General features: G+C 48.8%; 1 protein-coding gene across 1 annotated transcript in view; it reads right to left on the reverse strand.

Annotated features, from left to right (window-relative positions):
* The window catches only part of LOC146194403 (uncharacterized), a 103,582-nt gene extending 84,469 nt beyond the window's left edge, over positions 1 to 19,113 (reverse strand). The window contains exons 1-2 of the mRNA XM_084596550.1: positions 18,964 to 19,113; positions 18,738 to 18,806 (exon numbers count right to left, since the gene is read on the reverse strand). Of these exons, the coding sequence (XP_084452676.1) occupies positions 18,738 to 18,806; positions 18,964 to 19,113 (219 nt within the window). The remainder of the gene's footprint in view (positions 1 to 18,737; positions 18,807 to 18,963) is intronic.
* Positions 19,114 to 19,996: the final 883 nt, after the last annotated feature.

Here is a 19,996-nt window from a genome sequence, read left to right on the forward strand (position 1 = left end):
GGAGTCAGCGTGCAAGTCCAGGTATGGTCACACGGGTCAGAAGGGATAGTCGACACGTAAGCGTGGTAGGACGCGATCAGCCGGAGCTCCTGTTCCTCTCCCGTTATCCAGCAACGCTGCTTCGCCATTCTGGACGCGATGCTGCCTTCTCCAGCCGCACTGTGTTCCGCACGCCTCCACGAACATAACAAGGGGGTGTCACTCGTTAACAATTATGCGTTATTAACGATACGCCGATAATGGTGTGCACACACCCGACACCCTAAGAGTGAGTTCCGGTCGCAAAGGAGACGCCCTCGACGCGCGTGGTGAGCTCAGCCGGAAGTCAATTACATTGTAGTGACAGAACGTGGTGGCCGTTTGATGCCCCGCTTTCGCCGGTTCAAGCCAGAGTAAGGGTCAAAGTCAGAAGTGACAAACAAAAACAAACTATACACATCAAGATACGATACAGAGGGATACACACGAACACCTAAAATCTGCAGACGAGAGGTTAACAGAAAACAAACGCTAAGCATACAACTAAAGAGGTATTCAATAACACAGAGGCTTACAATACAGAACAACACACGAGTCAAATAAACAAACGACAAATTGTTCACCGGGCACTGGCGCAGACCGAAACTTGCAGAGTCACGTTGTGACAGCCATGTAAGACGAGCCCCGCTCCCTCGCAGGTCTGGGGGCTTGCCAGCAGCGGGTCAACCCCGGGAGTCAAGCAGTAGCACTTATAAACTCGCCGCAATACTAGCTCAAACGCTGGCTGGCTCGAACGAGCGACTCGACCTCAATAAATAGGGTGCGCCGCGTCTGTATCTTACAGTCCGCCAAAGCCCGCGCATACCGCACACATACACTTAACTTCGCTCATGTAAGTCCTCTCTTCCTGCCGCCGAGCCGCGCATCGTCGTTGGTAAGACGCGGCCGAAAATTCTGGAAATGAGTATCTTCCAGCCGGGTGAGTCACAGTGTGTCACCGTCGCCGCCGGGTGGGGAGAAGGAGGGTGAAGCCAATGCATACAGCGGAGAAGGCGTTTCTGGAACGTGGTGGAACGTTCGACGCGGACGCCGCGCGGGCTTCCTTCACGCTGCGCTGGCTGAACAATTTTCAGCCGATTTCGCGGCACTGCCCCTACCGTAAAGAATATTTTCCTACATATTTGCATACACACGAACATCACGAGCACATGCATGCGCTCACAAACTACATGGGCAAATGCAAGCATAAGGCACATCATTTTCATAAGTTTCACAAACTTAATGAAGCATCGAAATACACATATCAATGTCATGACGTCAGAACATAGCATTTCACCATGGTTAAGGCATGGTGAAATACCTAGCATGCCTAGTGCTGTTCCCTGTAAGCCTTCTCGATTCCTCTGGGCTTGTGCTGGTCTCTTTCCCGTTACGCTTCGTCTTTAGGCCGCTTCTTCCTTGGTTTTCTTAAGGACCCTTCCCGCTCGACGTTTGCCTACATCAGTAGGTTTGAATTTTTTTTCTGTCTCACTTTCTTCTTTGGCTTCCTTTCGGACATTCCCGCTCCGATTCCAATTCCATCATCATTGTTTTTCTCTTTTGATTAAACCTCTATTTGAGAACCGCTTCTTTGACCGGTTCTGTCAATTTTCCTCTCTCTATTTGAGACCTTCCATCGCATTTTTCAGAGCAGGGCTCATGATGCACCGGAGCCTCATTCTCCTCTATTTCTGAATCACTGATTTGATGATCTCCACTTTCACCCTCATCTGACAAATAGGCGTCCTTATCTTCCTCAGCGCGAAGGTCCTCCTCGGTAGTCGAACCATGCCTCGAAATCGGCTCTTGGATTTCTGGAAGAGTGCTGTCCTCAGCTTTAGCTCCATCCATGATTTCGTGCTCACTGTTGTTTGACGGCTCGTCCTCTAGGTCAGTCATGCACTCGGACATGGTGCAATACTGGCCCTCTTCATCTTAAAGCAAATAGTACATCAATGAGCCTTCGGGCTTGACAACAACCTTCGCAGCTTCTGCGCATCCTGTCGTATCGGAGGGTCCATTTTGACTTTCCTGAGATATCTTAGCTCCAGTAAATTCCTCTCCTTCTGAAATTTCTATTCCAGGAACAGGCTGTTCCACAACCTCATTCTGACTTCTGGAGCTAGTTTCCACAGCACCTGTGGCTGTCAACGAATCTGTCATTTCGCTGTATCTCCTAATATAGGGAAAGGTAACCTGCGGAGGCTCGGTGACACCTTTCAACCACTGAACCTCAGCCAGCTTCTTTTGTTGGAAATCACTCTCTTTTAATAATTCTTTCTTTTTGAAGCCTTCGCTTGTTCCATTCTCTGCCTGCTTCTTGGCCCATTTTTTCTCCTCGTTGCTTCTCTGCCTCGGCTTGCCTCCTCTGCCATTATTTCTCCCTTACTGCATTAACTTCTTTCGTTTTTGGTTCACGTATTCTCGCAGTTCTGCTCCTTTCAGACCCTTTCGCTAGCTGTTTTTTGCGAGGCGTCTATGCAAAGGACGCGGAAGAAAGGACACACCGGGCGGAGAGGCCCAAGCTCGAGCAACGGTGATTACAACAAAGAGAACGCTTATTTCCAATGGCGAGCTTATATAAACTGTGCCACATGGTTATTAGCACACTAAGTGAGTTATATAGGTTGCCAGCATGCAACGTGAAAAAGCTAAACACTGAAACACTAAATCGTTCCCTTCGCAAAAAAAAGTCACCGGTAGAAGTCCTGAAAACGTGAGTGAATCCGTTGGACTCTGAATTTTCTGGGGTGCGAACTCACATGTAGGTTCCCTCCCGAAACTTCGGAGCCTCCGCCGTTCGCCTTTCGTCCCTATAATGTTTCATATATGTATGCCTTGCCTAACACGGGCACGTAGCGGCCGCATCACCAAAGAAGGCTCTTCAAAGAACTCCTTGCATGGCATGCCTACAATGTCAAGGCGAGTTCTGGGCTGGCGGCGATGGAGTAACACTGCCGGGGATGCTCCTGTAGTAGCGTGCGGTTTCGCCCGGTACACAGCCAAATACTCGACGATGGTCGACTGGACACATCGACACTACAAAGTAGTAAGTTGAATAAAGTCATTTAAGCTTCTGTTAAACCATTACACTCAGCCGTTGCCTTGCTAGTGATACACCGAAGATACACTGTGTTTAATGCACCTCCCCATTACGAAATTCTCAAACGCTTCTAATTTAAACTGCGGTCCATTGTCTGAGGCAAGTTCTTCACAGTAGCATTCACGGCTAAATATCACACAGAACGTTTATGACAATTTCAGACTACTCTATTGGCGAAGTAGACTTCAAGCCATTTAGAATGATAGTCTATGAGAGTTATTATGAACTTCGGGCTGGCTTGCTGGATGTTAAGGGACCAACAATGTCAATAGCCAGCTTCGTTCACGGCATCTTCGGGAATGTAACAGTCTCCAGGGGTGCGCAGGCTTTTCAGACTTGTCAGCAGCTTGAAAACATGGCAACTTCGCACTCACTGCGTGTTCCACCTCTCGGTCCATTCTTGGCCATCACTATCTTTTCCGAAGTCTTTGCTTCGGTCTTGTTATACCTGGGTGCATGTCATGCACGAGCACCGCCAATTCTGATGTCAAAGTTGAGGGCACCACAATTGCGTCCTCTCTAAAGAAAATGTTGTCTACCACTGATAGCGCATCCCTCACAATGTATTAATACAGTATTTCTGGGGTCAAAAGTATTTTGGTGGGCCATTCGAAAGGAAGGTATTTAGCCACATTCTGTACAGTTTCATTTTGAACGGTAGCTGCTTGTGGTTTTCCTTCGGTAATACTGGATAGCACAATGCAAACCACTTCTTCATCTAACACAGGCTCAGGCGTGGATGTGACGACTAGCCTGGACAAGGCATTAGCAACTACATTACCACTCCTTTTCTGGTACACAATATCAAAATTGTAGTATAGAAGTCTAGCAGGCCACCTTACAATCCGTAGCGGCTTTCTACCAACATCTCTTGTCGATAGCAACGTCACCAACGCTTGATGATCAGTTCAAGTGAACAAGCCAGTATTCGCACGTGAACAGACATGAGAGCCTCTTTCTCTCATGCGTAGCGTTTGCGTTCCGATGCTATCAATTACCGGGATGCAAAGGCTACGTTCTTAGCTCGTTCCCTGCTTGCTGCTACACAACAGCGCCGAGCCCTGTGTCGGATGCATCTGTAGTCATGACCACCGGCAGTTCTGGGTCACACATGTTGGCTACGCTGCATGATGATAACGCTGCTTTTATTGTATCAAAGCTATGTTGTGCGGCTTCGTTCCAGGTGAATGCTTGCTCTTTACGCAAGAATTTTCTCAGTGATTCCACGACGTCCGCAGAGTGTGGCACGAAACGGGAAACCCCAAGAATGATCGTAAACAGGCGCATATTTTGGCGTGGTTGCTTGGGCAATAGTTTCCATCTTTGAGCGCATGGGGGGAAGGCCGTCACTACTCAACACATGTCCCAAAAAGGATATTTGGTCTATATAAAAAACAAATTTTTCATTCATTGTGAGGCGTGCATTAGAGATTCGTTTCAGAACCTCTCGCAAATTCTCGTCATTGTGGCGGGCAGTCTTACCCCAAACTATAACATCATTGATGGAGCAAAGGACCGCACAGCACCCTTTCAATATGGCTGACATCAACTTCCAAAAAGCTGCAGGTGCAGAGGCTAGACCAAAGCACTCTCTCCTAAACCGGAATAGACCTTCGTGCGTCACAAATGTCGTAAACTTACGGCTTTCAGTTGTCAGTGCAAGCTGATGGTAAGCCGCCTACAGTAGGATGTTGTCAGGCTCTGTGGTGCAATATTTCAGATATAATAGAGAGTTTTAGCTTACCGTGATCCGCGATCCGCTACCGTGTTCTGCCACCGCGCGTTCCACTGCGCATGCCTAGGCCCCTCTTGACGCCGATAGATGGCTCCACATACTAGCCGGAAGTGATTGTGCAGGAGATCCGGGAGCTCATGGCCTCTTATAAGCAGCGCCTGGTATTTTGCTCTGTCCCGGAGGTAGCGACACGCGGAAAGGAGATACAGGCAAGGGCAATGCTTCTTAACGCTCAGCTAAAAAAGCTGTGCACGAGCAGGCCGCGTTTGTTGATGGATCACGGTTACTCGAGGGTGACAAACGACTGGCGAGGGATGGGTTGCACTACTTGGCTGCCACAGCAACGCAAGTAGCGAAAGCGGATGCATCCGTAGCTCGGCCTTTTTAGGGCTACAGCAGCCACAGCGGAGAGTCTCGCAGTCCCACACTGACGAAAGTGCAGGCTCTAAAGGGTGCTGGAGGTACCCGAGGAAAGTATGGCTCACCTCAAAACAAAAAGAGCCCAGCCGACAGGAAGGGTGGTACGCACGAAAGACTTGTGTCCGAGGAACTGGAGCAGATAGGAATACTGGGCAGTCATGTGGGAGTGGGCAAGGCGGGCTTCCCAGTAACACAGAGTCTTGCTCAAGCACAGCCCAACTCAGCTCAGTCACAACGGTGTGACCTACCACCCCCGTAACGCAGATCATGGCACAGATACCTATTGCGTGGCCCCCGGGACCGGAGCGGATACCTGTGACGCCGCCACACAGGGCCCCTACCTCCCTCCGGACGGCCCAACCACTCCCAAGACGGCAGCAGCTTCAACAGTTCACGGGGCCCTTGTGGGAAACTCAGAGCAGCTCGGAACTCTACAGAATGGTAGCCGAGTTGGTCGGCCACCACTTATCTTAACAGTGGCCCCTGTTGACCCAGTAGTGGGAGCACACCCTACGCAGCAAGCGCAAGATAACTCTGCACCACGTTCAGTACAGGAAGGTGGAATAGAGGCAGCAGATGAGAGATGGGGGCAACAGCCTCACTTGGAAACCCATAAGCGTCACTTTAACCTTCGAAAACCAAAGCATCGGCGTGCTCGCCGCCGCGGCCAAGGCGGATGGAGTAGTTTCAGAATTGGGTTTTTGAATATGCACGTGGCTCGTCGCGCCCAAAAGTGGGCAGAACTATATCGTGTGCTGGACCTTGAACACATCGAGTTGTATGGCGTTGCTGAAACCCACCTCCGGGATATGGAAGAGCCCCCAATTCACCCTGAATGGGGCTGGATAGGGCGGAACAGAGTATGCCGGGAGCATGGTGGTGGGGGTATTGGATTCCTTTGGCGGCGGGGCCTTGAATGGCGTCGCCTGGAGGGAGAATGTATGGATCACCTGTGGATTGAAGGCACCATCTTGGGAGTGCCGACAGCAGTGTGCGTGGTGTACCTTGGCGTGCATCACACACAGCAATCCGAAAATGCACAGCTGCTGGAGTGTGTGCGGGCCGACGCCCACAAGTGGGCTACTGGCAGGCAGATAATCATCCTCGGCGATTTCAATGCCCACATAAGTGCCTTGGATGGATACACCGACGTCAATGGCCGATTGCTTCTAGGGCTGGTGGAACAACTAGATCTGTTGGTGATGAATCTGGACCCACAGTGCAAAGGACAATTTACGTGGTGCGCCCGCGGTAGTGCCACATGCATTGATTATGTGTTGGTTTCTGCCCATCTCCATGCCCTTTCCCCAAAGCTTCACATTGATGAAGATGGGGCGGCCAGTATTGAGAGTGACCACAACCGCCTTCTACTACAGCTTTCGCGCTCAGGAACGCATAATGCTCGCACACATCATCGACGAGCGAAGTGCCTATACCTGCCGAATCGGGCGCTGGAGGCGTTTTCCGAAGGGTTTTAACTCAGCTCGCAGTGTATGCAGGCCACAACCTATGAAGAGTATGTGGCTGCTCTGCGGGGTGTTATGGAGAGTCACATGGTGAAGGCAAGACAGCCGGCGCGGGGTACACGGAATGCGTGGTGGGACGCGGAAGTAGAGGCAGCATGGCGAGCACGCCGTCAGACTAACCGAGTACACCGCCAAGCCGTCAAGTCACAAGACCCCAAGGCCTCTGAGGCGTGGACGCAATACATTGTACTCAAACAAAGACTACAAGCTCTGGTGCAGGTGAAAGTGGCCGACCATAACTTGCGCCTGACGAAATCTTTGCGCCAAGACGGCAGGTCAGCGACGCAGAAGTTTTGGAGGTACATCAGCTCCTTGGACAGAAGCACCCAGCCCTCAGCTCAGCTCACGGACTCTGCAACGGGATTGCCAGTGACGAACATGACGGAATGCCTCACCGCCCATTTTGCCAAACTGTACCGACGTACAACTACTCTGGAAGTCAATGCCTTGAGTGGGCCGTCACCGTCGTGTATTGGCCCTATCGCAGACCTACCGGAAACAAGGGAGCCGGAGTGGACCATCTCCGGGCGTACGCTAGATCGGGCCTTGACGCGTCTGAGTGCCAGCACTGCTACGGGGCCAGACGGACTGCCAGCACGGGTGGTCAAGATCTTCGGTCCTGAGGCTAAGGAACAACTAGCCGAGCTGCTGACGAGTGTCATTGCAGGGGCGCAAATTCCTGATGACTGGCGGGCAGGGAATGTCATCCTTATCCCAAAACGAGGTGGGGACGCGGATCAATTGAAATCGTACAGGCCCCTTACAGTCACCAGCGTTGTGTACAGAGTGTTTGCGCGCATCCTGAAGGATTGGCTGAGTGGCTGGGTAGAATCGGCTGGCCTCCTGACCGAGCTCCAAAACGGTTTTCGCCCCGGTCGCCGCTTGGATGACAATCTGTTCATACTAACGGAGTGCGCGGAAATAGCGAGGAAGGAGGAGCGATCGCTGTGGTGTTGCTTTCTTAATTTTGAGCAGACTTACGACAACGTGCCTCATGAGGAGCTCTTCAGCCGCTTAGGGGAACTGAAGCTTCCGGAGCGGCTGGTGCAGACCATCCGACGCCTCTACGAGGACAATAGGGTCGTCGTTCAGTTCGGTCCTGCTGTATCGGAGCCCATCACCGTGATGAGGGGCTTGAGGAAGGGGTGTCCCCTATCACCCCTCCTGTACATCCTGTACGCAGCAATCATCGAGCAAGAACTGCTCAGGTCAGGCATCGGTTTCCGGCTGAGGTACTCTCCCCTTGGCATGGACGACACTCGCCGACTACCGGGCTTGGCCTTCGCGGACGACCTTGTCTTGATGGCGGAGACACCCCAGGATCTGCAGAGTCTTCTGGATATCTGCCAAAATGAGATCGGTCGCCTGGGCTTGCGGTTCAACGCTAGAAAGACCACGGTTGTCCAGCTGGCAGGACTTGACGGGGCGGAGACTGAGCTGACGCTTGGAGGAGAGGTCCTTATCCGAAGCTCGGGAACCAAATATTTGGGAGTGGAGCTCTGCGACTCTGCAGCCATGTATTCCCGGCACGAGGCTAAGTTCAGACAGACTGCACTGCGAGCCCAATGCGTCCTGCGTCGTCGGTGCCTCTGGGGCTGCAACCGGTTCGTGATGGTACGCGATCTGTGGAAGATGGTCCATCTCCTAGGTCTAACGTTTGCGAACGCAGTTGTGGGCCTGGCAGCGGATACCCGTGAATGGCTGGAGCGACAACAGCGAGAGGTTGGCCGCACGTCGCTTGGATGTCATGGCCAGGTGGCAAACGAGGCAGTACAGGGAGACGTAGGTTGGTCCACCTTCGAGGCTCGAGAGGCGTACAGCAAGCTGGCGTTCTACGAGCGTCTTCGCTGCATGCCTCGAGCGCGTTGGGCTCGCCAGGTGTTTGACTACCTGGCTGCCACCTGTCTCCGCACGCAGTGGACTAAGCGCTTGTACCAGCTGGAAAAGAAGTACGGCTCTTTCCAGAACCATATTGACACCGATTCCGCAACAAAATGGGCAGCGGAGGTCCGTCGGCGTGTCGGGGCAGCTGAGAGCGAAATGTGGCGGGATGCAATGAGCAAGAAGACCATGCTCGCGTTGTACAGCCGCCATAAACTAGCTCCCAAGCCCGCAACACTGTATGACAACAGTGTCGGGAGTAGCCTCCTATTCGAGGCAAGAGCGGGGGCTTTGCGGACCCTGGTGTACAGAAGCCGGTTCGACACAACTATACACGACACGGCGTGCAGAGTGTGTGGTGCGGCGGACGAAAGCGCAGAGCACTTGGTTATGCACTGCCAGGGCCTCCAGCCGCCACAACAAGAGGGAGCCACGTTCCTGAAAGCGCTTGGCTTCTCGACCCCATCTACCAAGCAGCCGCAGGAAGAGGACGCGGGCGGCAGCGTCAGAGGGGGAGCTGTGGAGACCACCAAGAAGCGCCTAGCCGAGTGGTGGAAGACTGTGCGCCGCCGATAGGGTGTGTTTGCTGGAAGCTACTGCTTGTGTGTGCTTGTGTGAGTGACCGATGTGACCTATGTGCGCGTGTGTGTGTAACAGCGCAACTCAGTGTATGCGGAACTGTGTAACTCTTTTTTTTCAATCTGGCCGGATACTGTGTGAGTGTCCACCCGCTTCAACATCATCATCATCATCGGCACACAGACCTGCCGCGTCGGGACCAATCAACTTGTGCGACCCGCCCACGCGCGGTAGAGAGTCACGGTGGCGGATCGCGGATCACGGTAAGCTAAATTTCTCTAATAGTTGCGCGAAAAATACACACGCAAGACAGGTCACGGGACGAGTACCCTGTCTACGGAACGAATACCCGTACCCTGCCTTGTGTGTGTCTGTTGCGAAACTATCATGTCCGAAGTGAGCGGCCTTCAAGTCCAGTTTAGAGAACCTAGTTACACCTACCCGTTGATGCAGCAGCTCCTCCGTGGGCGGAGGGGGAAACCATCCACTAGGATGGCCTTGCTCACCGTTGGGTTTCCGTACAACGACTATCGGTGACACATTTTCGGATGCATACACTCGTTCGATGACACCTTACAGTTCCAGTCGGCGCAACTCGGCAGACACACATGCCCGCAGTGCAAGCGGCATTCTTAGTAGCTTCGTGACTACAGGTCTCTCTGAAGGACGGATTTTACTTGGTGCACGAAGCCCTTGACCAAGTCAAGTTCACCGGAGAATACGTAGGAAAACTCGCCTCGCAGGTGGACTGGCAGCAGCGATGAAGTCGCTGATTCTGTTTGGAGACAACGGAGCGTACTCACATGAATATGCAGTTGGAGATTCTGCATAGCATCAAGCCCCAGAACCGATGCAGCACGCTCTACGTCATGAAAAAGAACGGATTTTTGAACCTGCTTGTAGGCTACGTTTGCCAAAAATGTCCCTTTTATTTCATTCGTTGCTTCGAGTAGTCCACTAGTCTAAATTTTTCGTCAAGGCGTCGACAGCCGAAGAAATGTTTTTCAAACATTACCTCGCTGAGAAAGGAGAACGACGACCCAGCATCGATGAGGAGGCTCAGGGTATTATTGTTAACATCAACGTCGATGTAAATACCTTTTCCTCGCACACCGCCGGGGCTGAGGTTGAAAAAGGAAACTGCATTCATCGCTAGACATGTCCTTTCTTTTCCAGTTGTCCAGAGACTCGCACTTACCCCTTGACTTGCACAATGATGCAAAGCCGCAATTTCGTTTTTCACCTTCTTGGCTCGACACTTTCTTGCATTCACACGATGATCGGTACATCCGCAACTGTAGAATGTTGTAAAACCTCTAGAAGCCCCACGTGCCGACTTGTCACCTATTCTCTGCACGACCGAATCAGTTGACAACTCCTTCAATTCGTGATGCGTTTATTCAATCTGCCTTCCAAGCCCCACACCGCGACTCAGCGTAAGTCTTGTTCCCTCGAAAAGCAGGCGTTCACGTATTTGCTGCGATGCAGCCCCTTAAAGTAGCTGGTCTCGTACGGCTTTCTCCGCTTGGGCACCGAAGTCGCAGCTTGTGGCGAGCTCGCGCAGTGCAGCGTCATACGGTTCAAGGGCTTATCCGGCAGCTGACGACGCTATCGAAAGCGGTGTCGATCGTCAGCTCGTTGACGCTAAAAGAACAATGTTTGTCGAGTAGTGCGGGTGCCTCGTCGAAAACATTGGTTCGGCCTTGACGTTTACGTTGATGAGCTCCGACTCGATTATTGGCGCCAGACTGGAATATATTCGCTGTCCCTGTGCATTTACGATAGCCTTTCTGCGTCGCTACGTGAGGTTCCCCGCACTGATGACCTCTAAGTAATTGAGGAACGCAAGCTTCCGCTGTTTCCGCGGCACTGCTGCAGGACCGGGCGTAGCAAGAAATTGAGGAGGGTTGCAACTGAAGAAGGCAGCCACGGCTTAACGCGGCGTGGAGTGAGGCGCAGGTAAGCGCCAGAACAGCGATCCAGCAATCAGCGAGGCCTAACTTGCCGGCGTGGTGTCGCGAACGACGAAGGCGGCTGTCGAAGATGATGCGATTCGATCTCGCATCCTTGAAGTAGACGATGTTTCGGGAGGAGGCGTGCGTCATGTACAATGCAGTTTTACCTTGTCGCCATTTATGCTGTTCCGCGAGGCGCCTATGCAAAGGGCGCGGAAGAAAAGGACACACCAGGTGGAACGCCCCAAGCTCAAGCAACGGCAAATACAACAAAGAGAGCGTTTATTTTCAGTAGCTAACTTATATAATCTACGCCATATGGTTATTACCGCACTAAGTTAGTTATATAGGTTGCCGACATGCAGTGTAAAGATAAACACTGAAGCACGAAACTGGCTTATCTTGCATTTTATGCCGTGCGAACGAGGAGCATACATCCAGTTATACACAAAAGTTATATAAACAAGAGGGCAAATACGGGCTGGTTCGTACATGCTTAAAGCCGCGTTCAGACTACAGTAGCACCCGTCGTAAGTACTGTAGTTATCGCAGTGCGCATAGCGGCTGGAACTCCCGTTTACGTAGCTTGCGACCGCGCATCTTCACACTGGACCGTTCGGTAAGATGTGTTCTTTACGACCGGCCAATCACCGCTCTCAATAGGGCGCCGGTTACCAAGCGACTGATAGCGGAGGTATGGGCTCTTCAAGCTCAAAATGAGATGTGAAAGGAAAGACTGGACACACAAATAAAATACGAGAAGGAACAATGGGTATATTAACAATTAACTATTAACAATTAACGACTCGATTACAAATACACTTCTTCGTTTCGCACACGCACGTTCGCACACAGTTTTCAAACGCCCGTTCACTGTACTGCACCGCTCACTCCTTCGCACATTTCTTCACGCGCTCGCTCTCATTGTAGACGCACTGCGCACTTCTGCTCGGCGTCCCGTGATCGCACTCTCTAGCACCAAAACAGGCGTGCGGTCCGCCTGCATCCCTGCTTGCGATTTTACCAGTGCCCCGGAACGATCTTGGAGACAAGCCGGGGCGGTGACTCAAAGGTCGTACTACTGACTCCAAACAATGAGCCGGGGCGCGCGGTAGACACGGAAACATTCGTGGAACCTCGTCCCCCCTCAGAAAACGCGGTTTTCTTTTTCTCTTTTACGGTGCGCTTCTTTCAAACTTCGACGAGTCCGCGCCAGCTCCGTTCTGCGGCCCGACCGCTACGTCGCCCCGCATCGGCCTTTCGCTGCAGGCCAACTGTTTCCTCACTTGTCAACGGAGCCGATGGGCTGCGAGAATGCACTGAGATTAAACTAGCATCCCCCACCTCCATAACCAAGGGATAAGCAGTGCTACGCACCTACTTCGCTTTTGATTAACCATGCAAATCGGCCGTAATGTTTTGTTTTTTTTCTCTAGCCCTATGAGCTCACTGCAGTGTTAATGAATTGAAGAACCTTCCCACGATGGGAAGCGGGTGGGAGAGGCAAGCAAATATACTGACAGCTTCTATTTTATTAATGAAATGTATGTGCTATGTACATGGCACATGTATGCTTGCCACATGTGATGTGTTTCATGTAAACGTTTGTTTTGATGTGCACGCGGGTTCACCATCTGCTTATTTTTTAGAAAAAAAAACGTATTTCAGAGCACGTTATAACGGTACGCTCTAATCATATAATGTTTTTGAGCGACATTTTGTGTTGATTGCTTTTTTTTTTCAATACAGCAAGGAAATAATTTCCGTTTAGTGATTTACATTTTACCGTTTCGACAGTAAGGAATAAGCGCTCCCGACGCCGTCCTAGATCATGCCATAATTTCCTCAGTCACCTCTCGCTTTCTTCCCTTATTCTCCGTTTATCCCTCTCTGCACGTGTACGGTAGCCTGAGCATCGCCTAGTTACCCTCCCTGCTATTCCGTTCTTCTGTTTCTCTGTCTCTCTTTCTCAGACATCTTTCGCGTTTCGCGAGAGCCTTTCACACGCACGCGCATGAACATTTACCCGACTAGGTGTAATGCCCAACGTGTGCCTTCCGCTATGTTAGCAGGGTAGATGTGTAGGCCAGTTGGTGAGACATAAGGAAAATAAAACCCGCCCTGTGTCTGCTGCGGTTTTATTTTCCTTATGCTCCACTATGTCGGTTGCGTGCGTGCGTGCGTGCGTGCGTGCGTGCGTGCGTGCGTGTGTGTGTGTGTGTGTGTGTGTGTGTGTGTGTGTGTGTGTGTGTGTGTGTGTGTGTGTGTGTGTGTGTGTGTGTGTGTGTGTGTGTGTGTGTGTGTGTGTGTGTGTGTGTGTGTGTGTGTGTGTGTGTGTGTGTGTGTGTGTGTGTGTGTGTGTGTGTGTGTGTGTGTGTGTGTGTGTGTGTGTGTGTGTGTGTGTGTGTGTGTGTGTGTGTGTGTGTGTGTGTGTGTGTGTGTGTGTGTGTGTGTGTGTGTGTGTGTGTGTGTGTGTGTGTGTGTGTGTGTGTGTGTGTGTGTGTGTGTGTGTGTGTGTGTGTGTGTGTGTGTGTGTGTGTGTGTGTGTGTGTGTGTGTGTGTGTGTGTGTGTGTGTGTGTGTGTGTGTGTGTCGAACTCTCTCTCTGCGCTGCTTTCCGCGCTCTACACAATTCAAGCCGACACAAGATGTTATAAACTTAAGCAGACTTGCTGACCTTACGGTAACTAGCCATAACGCGGCTGTTCGAAAAAGGTGGGCAGCATAGCCAGTAGCTAACACTAATTAATACTTTGATACTGCGAGCTCTGTCAGCTCGGACATAAACCATGATGCGTCAGTGCTGGAGCTATTTCGAAAATCTGTCGATTCTTTCTGTTTACGATGAGGTCCTTAAACGTTTTAAATCCTGCATTTAAAAGCCGCTGATATGTGAACGTGAGATGTCATCGGCGCTTATAAGGAGCAATGCCACTTTCTGCTCTCATTCTGCGCCAACCCACAGCGAATATTCTGTCGTCGTTCTTGCTCCTCAACTGCAACGCTCCTCATGTTACAAACACACTCAGCCTCTTCGTGCGTAGCTGCTGCCGAATTTCCGACAGCAAGTATGTCATGACACACTGAAACCGCAACGCCACAACGTATTTCACTTGCCCTCACCCAAGGCTTCCGAATCGCGGCATGCACCACAGCGGCTCGGTTCATGGAGCATCGTCGTTTTTCATAGTTGGCTCCAGTATATAGTAGCAGACGGCAGCGCTTCTTTTCTATTACTTTTTTTTTTCTCTTTTTCTTCCTAACGCGTAACTCGACTGTATGCTTACGTAACCCGGCATCATCCTACTACACACGTGACGCGTACGTCACAATTTGAACAAAATGGTGAATAGTCGAAAATATGGCCCCGAATCCCCAGCGCTTCGACTTCACTGGGGCCGGCGGACCACACGGAAAACTGGCTGTAATCATGCCTCTCCTTCTAGTTATCCAGGTTGGTTGCTACTCTTCATGTAGAAACGATAGCCGTATGTTGCTGGTCCTGTCGTGCCCGCGGCGTTGTATGCGCATGTCACATGATTGCTTAATTGTATGCAAACTGCTCTTATGCGGTGATATAGAAAGCAAACCTGGCCCCCTTGTTCAGGAAAGGTTCGATAAAATCATGGAATCCCAAACCATCATATAGCAGGAAATTTCTGAAGTGAAAGCATTTCAGAGTAAGCTAGATACATCTCTCCTTAGCAACTAGGCTAGATCACGTAAGACATCTTAATGAGGTCCTTGAAAAACGTCTTGGTGTCTCAACGTCATCCATTGCCCGTATAGATAGAATATGAAAATGCAGATAACAACACAAACCGTCCTGTAATCGCCTTCTTCCAAGATTTCAATGAAAAAATGGCTGTATACGCGTATGTTAGTAAACTTAAAGTTTTAGCTTTTTCCATACAAAATAATTATCCCAAGGAGACCGAAACTTGCTCTGGGAATCTTGCAAAATCGAAAGGAAGGATGGAAAGAAAGCTTATCTTGTTCATGACAAGCTCGAAATCGGCAACCGCATGTACGCTTGGAACAATTCAACTGAAAAACGAATTAGCCTTTCACCTCTCTCTTCTAGTAACGCAGATTGACAGACCGGTTTAAATAACCCCGCTCTTCGTGACGTTATTATCTTAAACATAAATGCCCAAAGCATAGTGAACAAAACAACTTCCCTTGAGATCGCCCTGTTTACTGACAGTCCCGATATAGTTTTTATAACTGAGACCTGGCTTCACTCTGATATCACTAATGATTGCACCTTTCTCCACGATACACTATATTTAGGCGCGACAGGGGGTCACTACGAGGTGGCGTAGCCATTTTATTAAAACGGACCGTTTTCGTCATAGTTCCCAATTCACCAGAAAGACGTGAAAGCCTTGCTCTGAAAATCCCGCATCTTGACTACACTTCCATCTTATCTTCACTGTATATAGGCCTCCTAAATCAGACCTGGACTACCTGCATAAGCTACAGGATATTTTGTTTAACTATACAGAAGTAAAACTTTGATACTTGCGGGGGATTTTAATCTGCCAATCATCAACTGGTCTAACCAAAACCCTTCATGTCCTGAAAATGCTGGCACGATATATGATATAATGTTGTCCCACGACTTTCAGCAAATAGTCACAGAACCAACTAGAATACATGGTTCTACTGAGTCCATTTTAGATGAAGTATTCATAAAACTATTTTCTGTGATTACACAGTGTCTGTTCATGAAGGGATATCTGACCACAAGTTAGTAGTCGTATCTTTATCTGCAGTTCACGGCCGTAAAGAAAAAGCAAGGCATAAGACGGTAAAAGATTATAAAAAAGCACTGGATGAATCCATCCTTGATTACTTGGAATTGGTTTATGAAAGCTTTGAGTGAACCAGTGTCACACAGTTATAGAACATGTTCAAGGAACACTGTAAATACTGCATCAATAGATTGATACCTGATAAGAAAAAGCGCTTAAAGAAAGCAAATGCCTGGCTAAATCGGCATATTATTCACATAAAACGAAGGCTTAAACAGGTAAAAAAATAAGAATGCCAGTTCTAGTCAGTTCACTACTTTAGCAGAAGAGCTTTCATCTAGCATTAGATCAGAAAAAAAAAAACATTACAGACAGTCGTCCACAAGTTCTACAAAATAATCCCCGTAAATTTTGGGATCACATTCGAAATTCATACAAACAAATAAATCAAATCACTGTGCATAACAACGTGATAACCTGTCCTCAATCAATTGTTACACATTTCAATAACTGTTTTCATTCTGTATTTTCCGAAGAAAGTGCCAATGAATATGTTTTTGATTTTTCGCCTCAACAATCCATCACTGTGCCCTATGAAGGCGTTGTTGAATCCCTATTCCGGTTAGATGCCAAAAGTTCACATGGTCCAGATGACATACCAAACGCCTTCTTAAGCCTTTATGCAGAATCTTTAGCTCATTTCTTAACCAAACTTTTCTGTTTATCGTCTTTTTCCTTGCCCCCCGATTGGCTAACAGCCAGAATTAAAAAGGGAGACCGCACGTGTTTAAACAGTTACCGTCCGATTTCTTTGACGAGTACTTGTTTAAACTAATCGAACACATTATAGCTAACCACATGCTTGAAATAATAAACTCTAACGGATACTTGTCTCCATTCCAACACGGCTTCAGGAATTGATTTTCTACAGTCACGCAGTTGGACGCTACTACCCATAACTTTAGTTCTGCATTAGATAAATGAGGACAACTGGACACAATTCTTTTTTAGACTTCAGCAAAGCGTTTGATAAAGTTCCCCACAATAAACTTCTTGAAAAACTCAAATTAATAGGTGTGCCCTTGACCTTGGTAAACTGGATTGCTTCCTACCTACGAAATCGAACTCCGTTTGTGGATATTGGTGGCATTTCTTCTGCGTTACTTCCAGTGACATCTGGCGTTCCCCAAGGAAGCGTACTCGGACCGTTCCTATTTTTTATTTATATAAATTACATTGCATGTTCCATTCACAGAAATGTTAAAATTTGTTTATTTGCTGACGACTGCAAGCGGTACGCCCCAATAAGTTCTGTGGCTCACAAAACGTTACTGAATGATGCTTTCCGCGAAATTGTATCCTGATGTGACAGATCAGAAATAGTCTTTAATCCTGATTAGACAGGGCTTTGCGCATGATAAGAAACATTCTATCCACTTTAGTTACTCTGCTTGCGGCACTACTATTTCGGAAGTTGAAAAATACAAATATTTGGGTGTTTTAATAAATTCGCAGCTTAACTGGAGCGACCATGTTGATTACATCTGCTCATTTGCGTTAAAGAAACATGGACTTTTGAAACACAAGCTCAAAGGAACACCCAGTCACGTTAAGCTATTAGCCTATAACTCTCTTATTCGACCCAAACTTGAGTATGCGGCTATTGAGTGGGACCCGTACAGCAAAAAAGATATAGCGAAAATATAAAACATACAAAGACTGCATGTGCGAGTCATTTGCAATAAATTCAAGCGAACTGATTCCCCATCTGCTTTAATGGCTGCCAAAGAAATTAAACCTCTTCATAAAATACAGAAAATTGCTCGAATAATATTTCTTCATTCACTCATTCAGGGAAAGTTTGGAATTTCTTCTTCACCTTATGTTCTACCGTCACCCACACGAAAAACCCGTCACCAACAGCACCACAATTCGTGAAAACAAACTCGTTTGAATAGTCACACTTTCCGCGTACAATAAACGAGTGGAATGTACTGCCTGAAGAGATTGTCTCAAGTGAGAGTTTTTAGACACTCTTATCAATAAAATATAAAAAATATGCAATGTGTTTCCTTTGACTTGTTTCGCTCATTTGTCTCAGGTGTTAAACCTTTTGTATATGTTCTAACTTTATGGCGTTTGAAAATATATCTTGTTATCTTACCTTCCTGCTTGAACCACATGAGGTCTGCAGTATTATGTAAATAAAAAAAATACAGGATATTTTTGAAAAGCGGGGTCTTGAACGCTATCGCATTAAAATCGGACAGCGGATATCGGTCCCTCGTTCCTTTCACTGCGAAAGGGTCGGGGTTCGGGCTAGTGGTCACAAGCGCCCGAGTTTGAAGCATGTTCCATGATAGACACACATGGTGATCAAAAAACGAGAGTGATAATAGAAAATAGAAAAAAGGTATGGAAAATATGCATTACCACTCCATCTCCTACATTTTCAAGAGAAAGACTGTTTCTTTAAACTCAAGACAGTGGGCGATAGCGGGTAAAGTGCTCACAAGTATATATTTTGCGAGATTTTGTTGCTATTACGCACTGACACATCATTTGGTTGATAAGATAATCCTGCCTGTTTCTTTATAAAGCTGTCAGCGCCAAGTAAAAATTCGTTTAGTGGAAGTTGGCGCTCGTGCTGTGTCCCTTCTTTGTCGTACGCTATGGGACGTCTTGCACTGTGGCAAGCATACTAGCGCTAGGGTTGCCCCTTCCGTCCGAAGATCGTCGACTTTCTTAGCGACTACAGCCTCACCTCTTTCTGAAACGATCCTTTCACACTCGCTCTGGTCCGTGTCATCAGAGACTCCTTCAACGATCGCGCCTGCAAATGAATGTTTGAAGGGTCACAGATGTGCAAGGAATGGATGTCGCGTGTCGAGAACTCGACCACTTTCACATCGTGCACAGCGTGCAGTGGCCTTGCCCGTGTTTTCAAAGGCAGGCTTTGTCATGTGCTCACTGAATGCGAATGTCCTCACCTGCTCTGTCACATTGTGCGCGTAGTAAGTGGCCACGGCCAACGTGAATCCCGAGTGGCCGACGTATGCGACAGCCATGACCTTGGATGTGTAGCCAAGGTGTATCTCTGTGGTCACCATGTAGAATGTCATAGTGCACGTATTGACCATCACCGAGGCGAAGGTCACCAAGAGCGGGATTCTGAGAAATGTGTCCGCCGTCAAGAAAAGCTGCTTCAGACTTCGAATTGTGTGGCGGACTTCACAGAGGAACTGTTTCCTCGCAGCTGTTCTGTTCTCGAACGACGAATCTGCAGAAAGAAGAAGAGAGGGGAGACGGATTCAAACAAAAAGGCCCCCGTTATAACTCCAGGGTGGCACTTGTATGCCGATAAAAACTTCCTCGCACTCACGGCAACAAAGCAACGTACGAATAGGAGCGTTCACCCAGAAAGGAAGATGGCTTTGTGCTGGAATATATCTGTAGGTCAGTGCAGTTTGATAATGTGGGTAAGGAATAATACGGTCCCATAGTATTTGCTTAGCTGCAGATGAAAGCTGTTCTGAAAATAAGGAACAGTGCTGCGCTAGTCAGTGGTTAGAGTCGTGAATGGACGTGCTCTCCCTATAGTGGAAAAATGAGGGGAGAGAGATGGATTTGGGAGCTTGTCAAGCTGCAGCTTTTTTTCCCGGGGCCCACTGCTCTTTAGCAAAAAATAAATAAACTGAACTGATATAGTTGAGCTAGAAATTTCTGCTGTTGACCATGCGATGATCATTTGAAGGATTTCGGCATGCTTATCCTGTGCGTAGTGCACACTAGGAAGGGAATGTGAATTTCCTCTGATCTACGTAAGACGACCTTATTTCAGGCAGTCAAGCTTCTGCTATGTTGTTAGATAGGCAGGTAGTTGTTAGGCTGTTGGTTAATGAGGTTCAACGTCCGAAAGCAACTAACGCTATGAGAGACGCTGTAGTAGAGGGCTCCGAAAATTTCGACCACTTGGGGCTCTTTAACGTACACTGAGAGCACACAGCCCAAGGGCGTCTTGCT

The sequence above is a fragment of the Amblyomma maculatum genome, chromosome 3 (genome assembly GCF_055883805.1).
Source record: "Amblyomma maculatum isolate TAMU_Amacu chromosome 3, ASM5588380v1, whole genome shotgun sequence".
Taxonomy (NCBI): Eukaryota; Metazoa; Arthropoda; class Arachnida; order Ixodida; family Ixodidae; genus Amblyomma; species Amblyomma maculatum.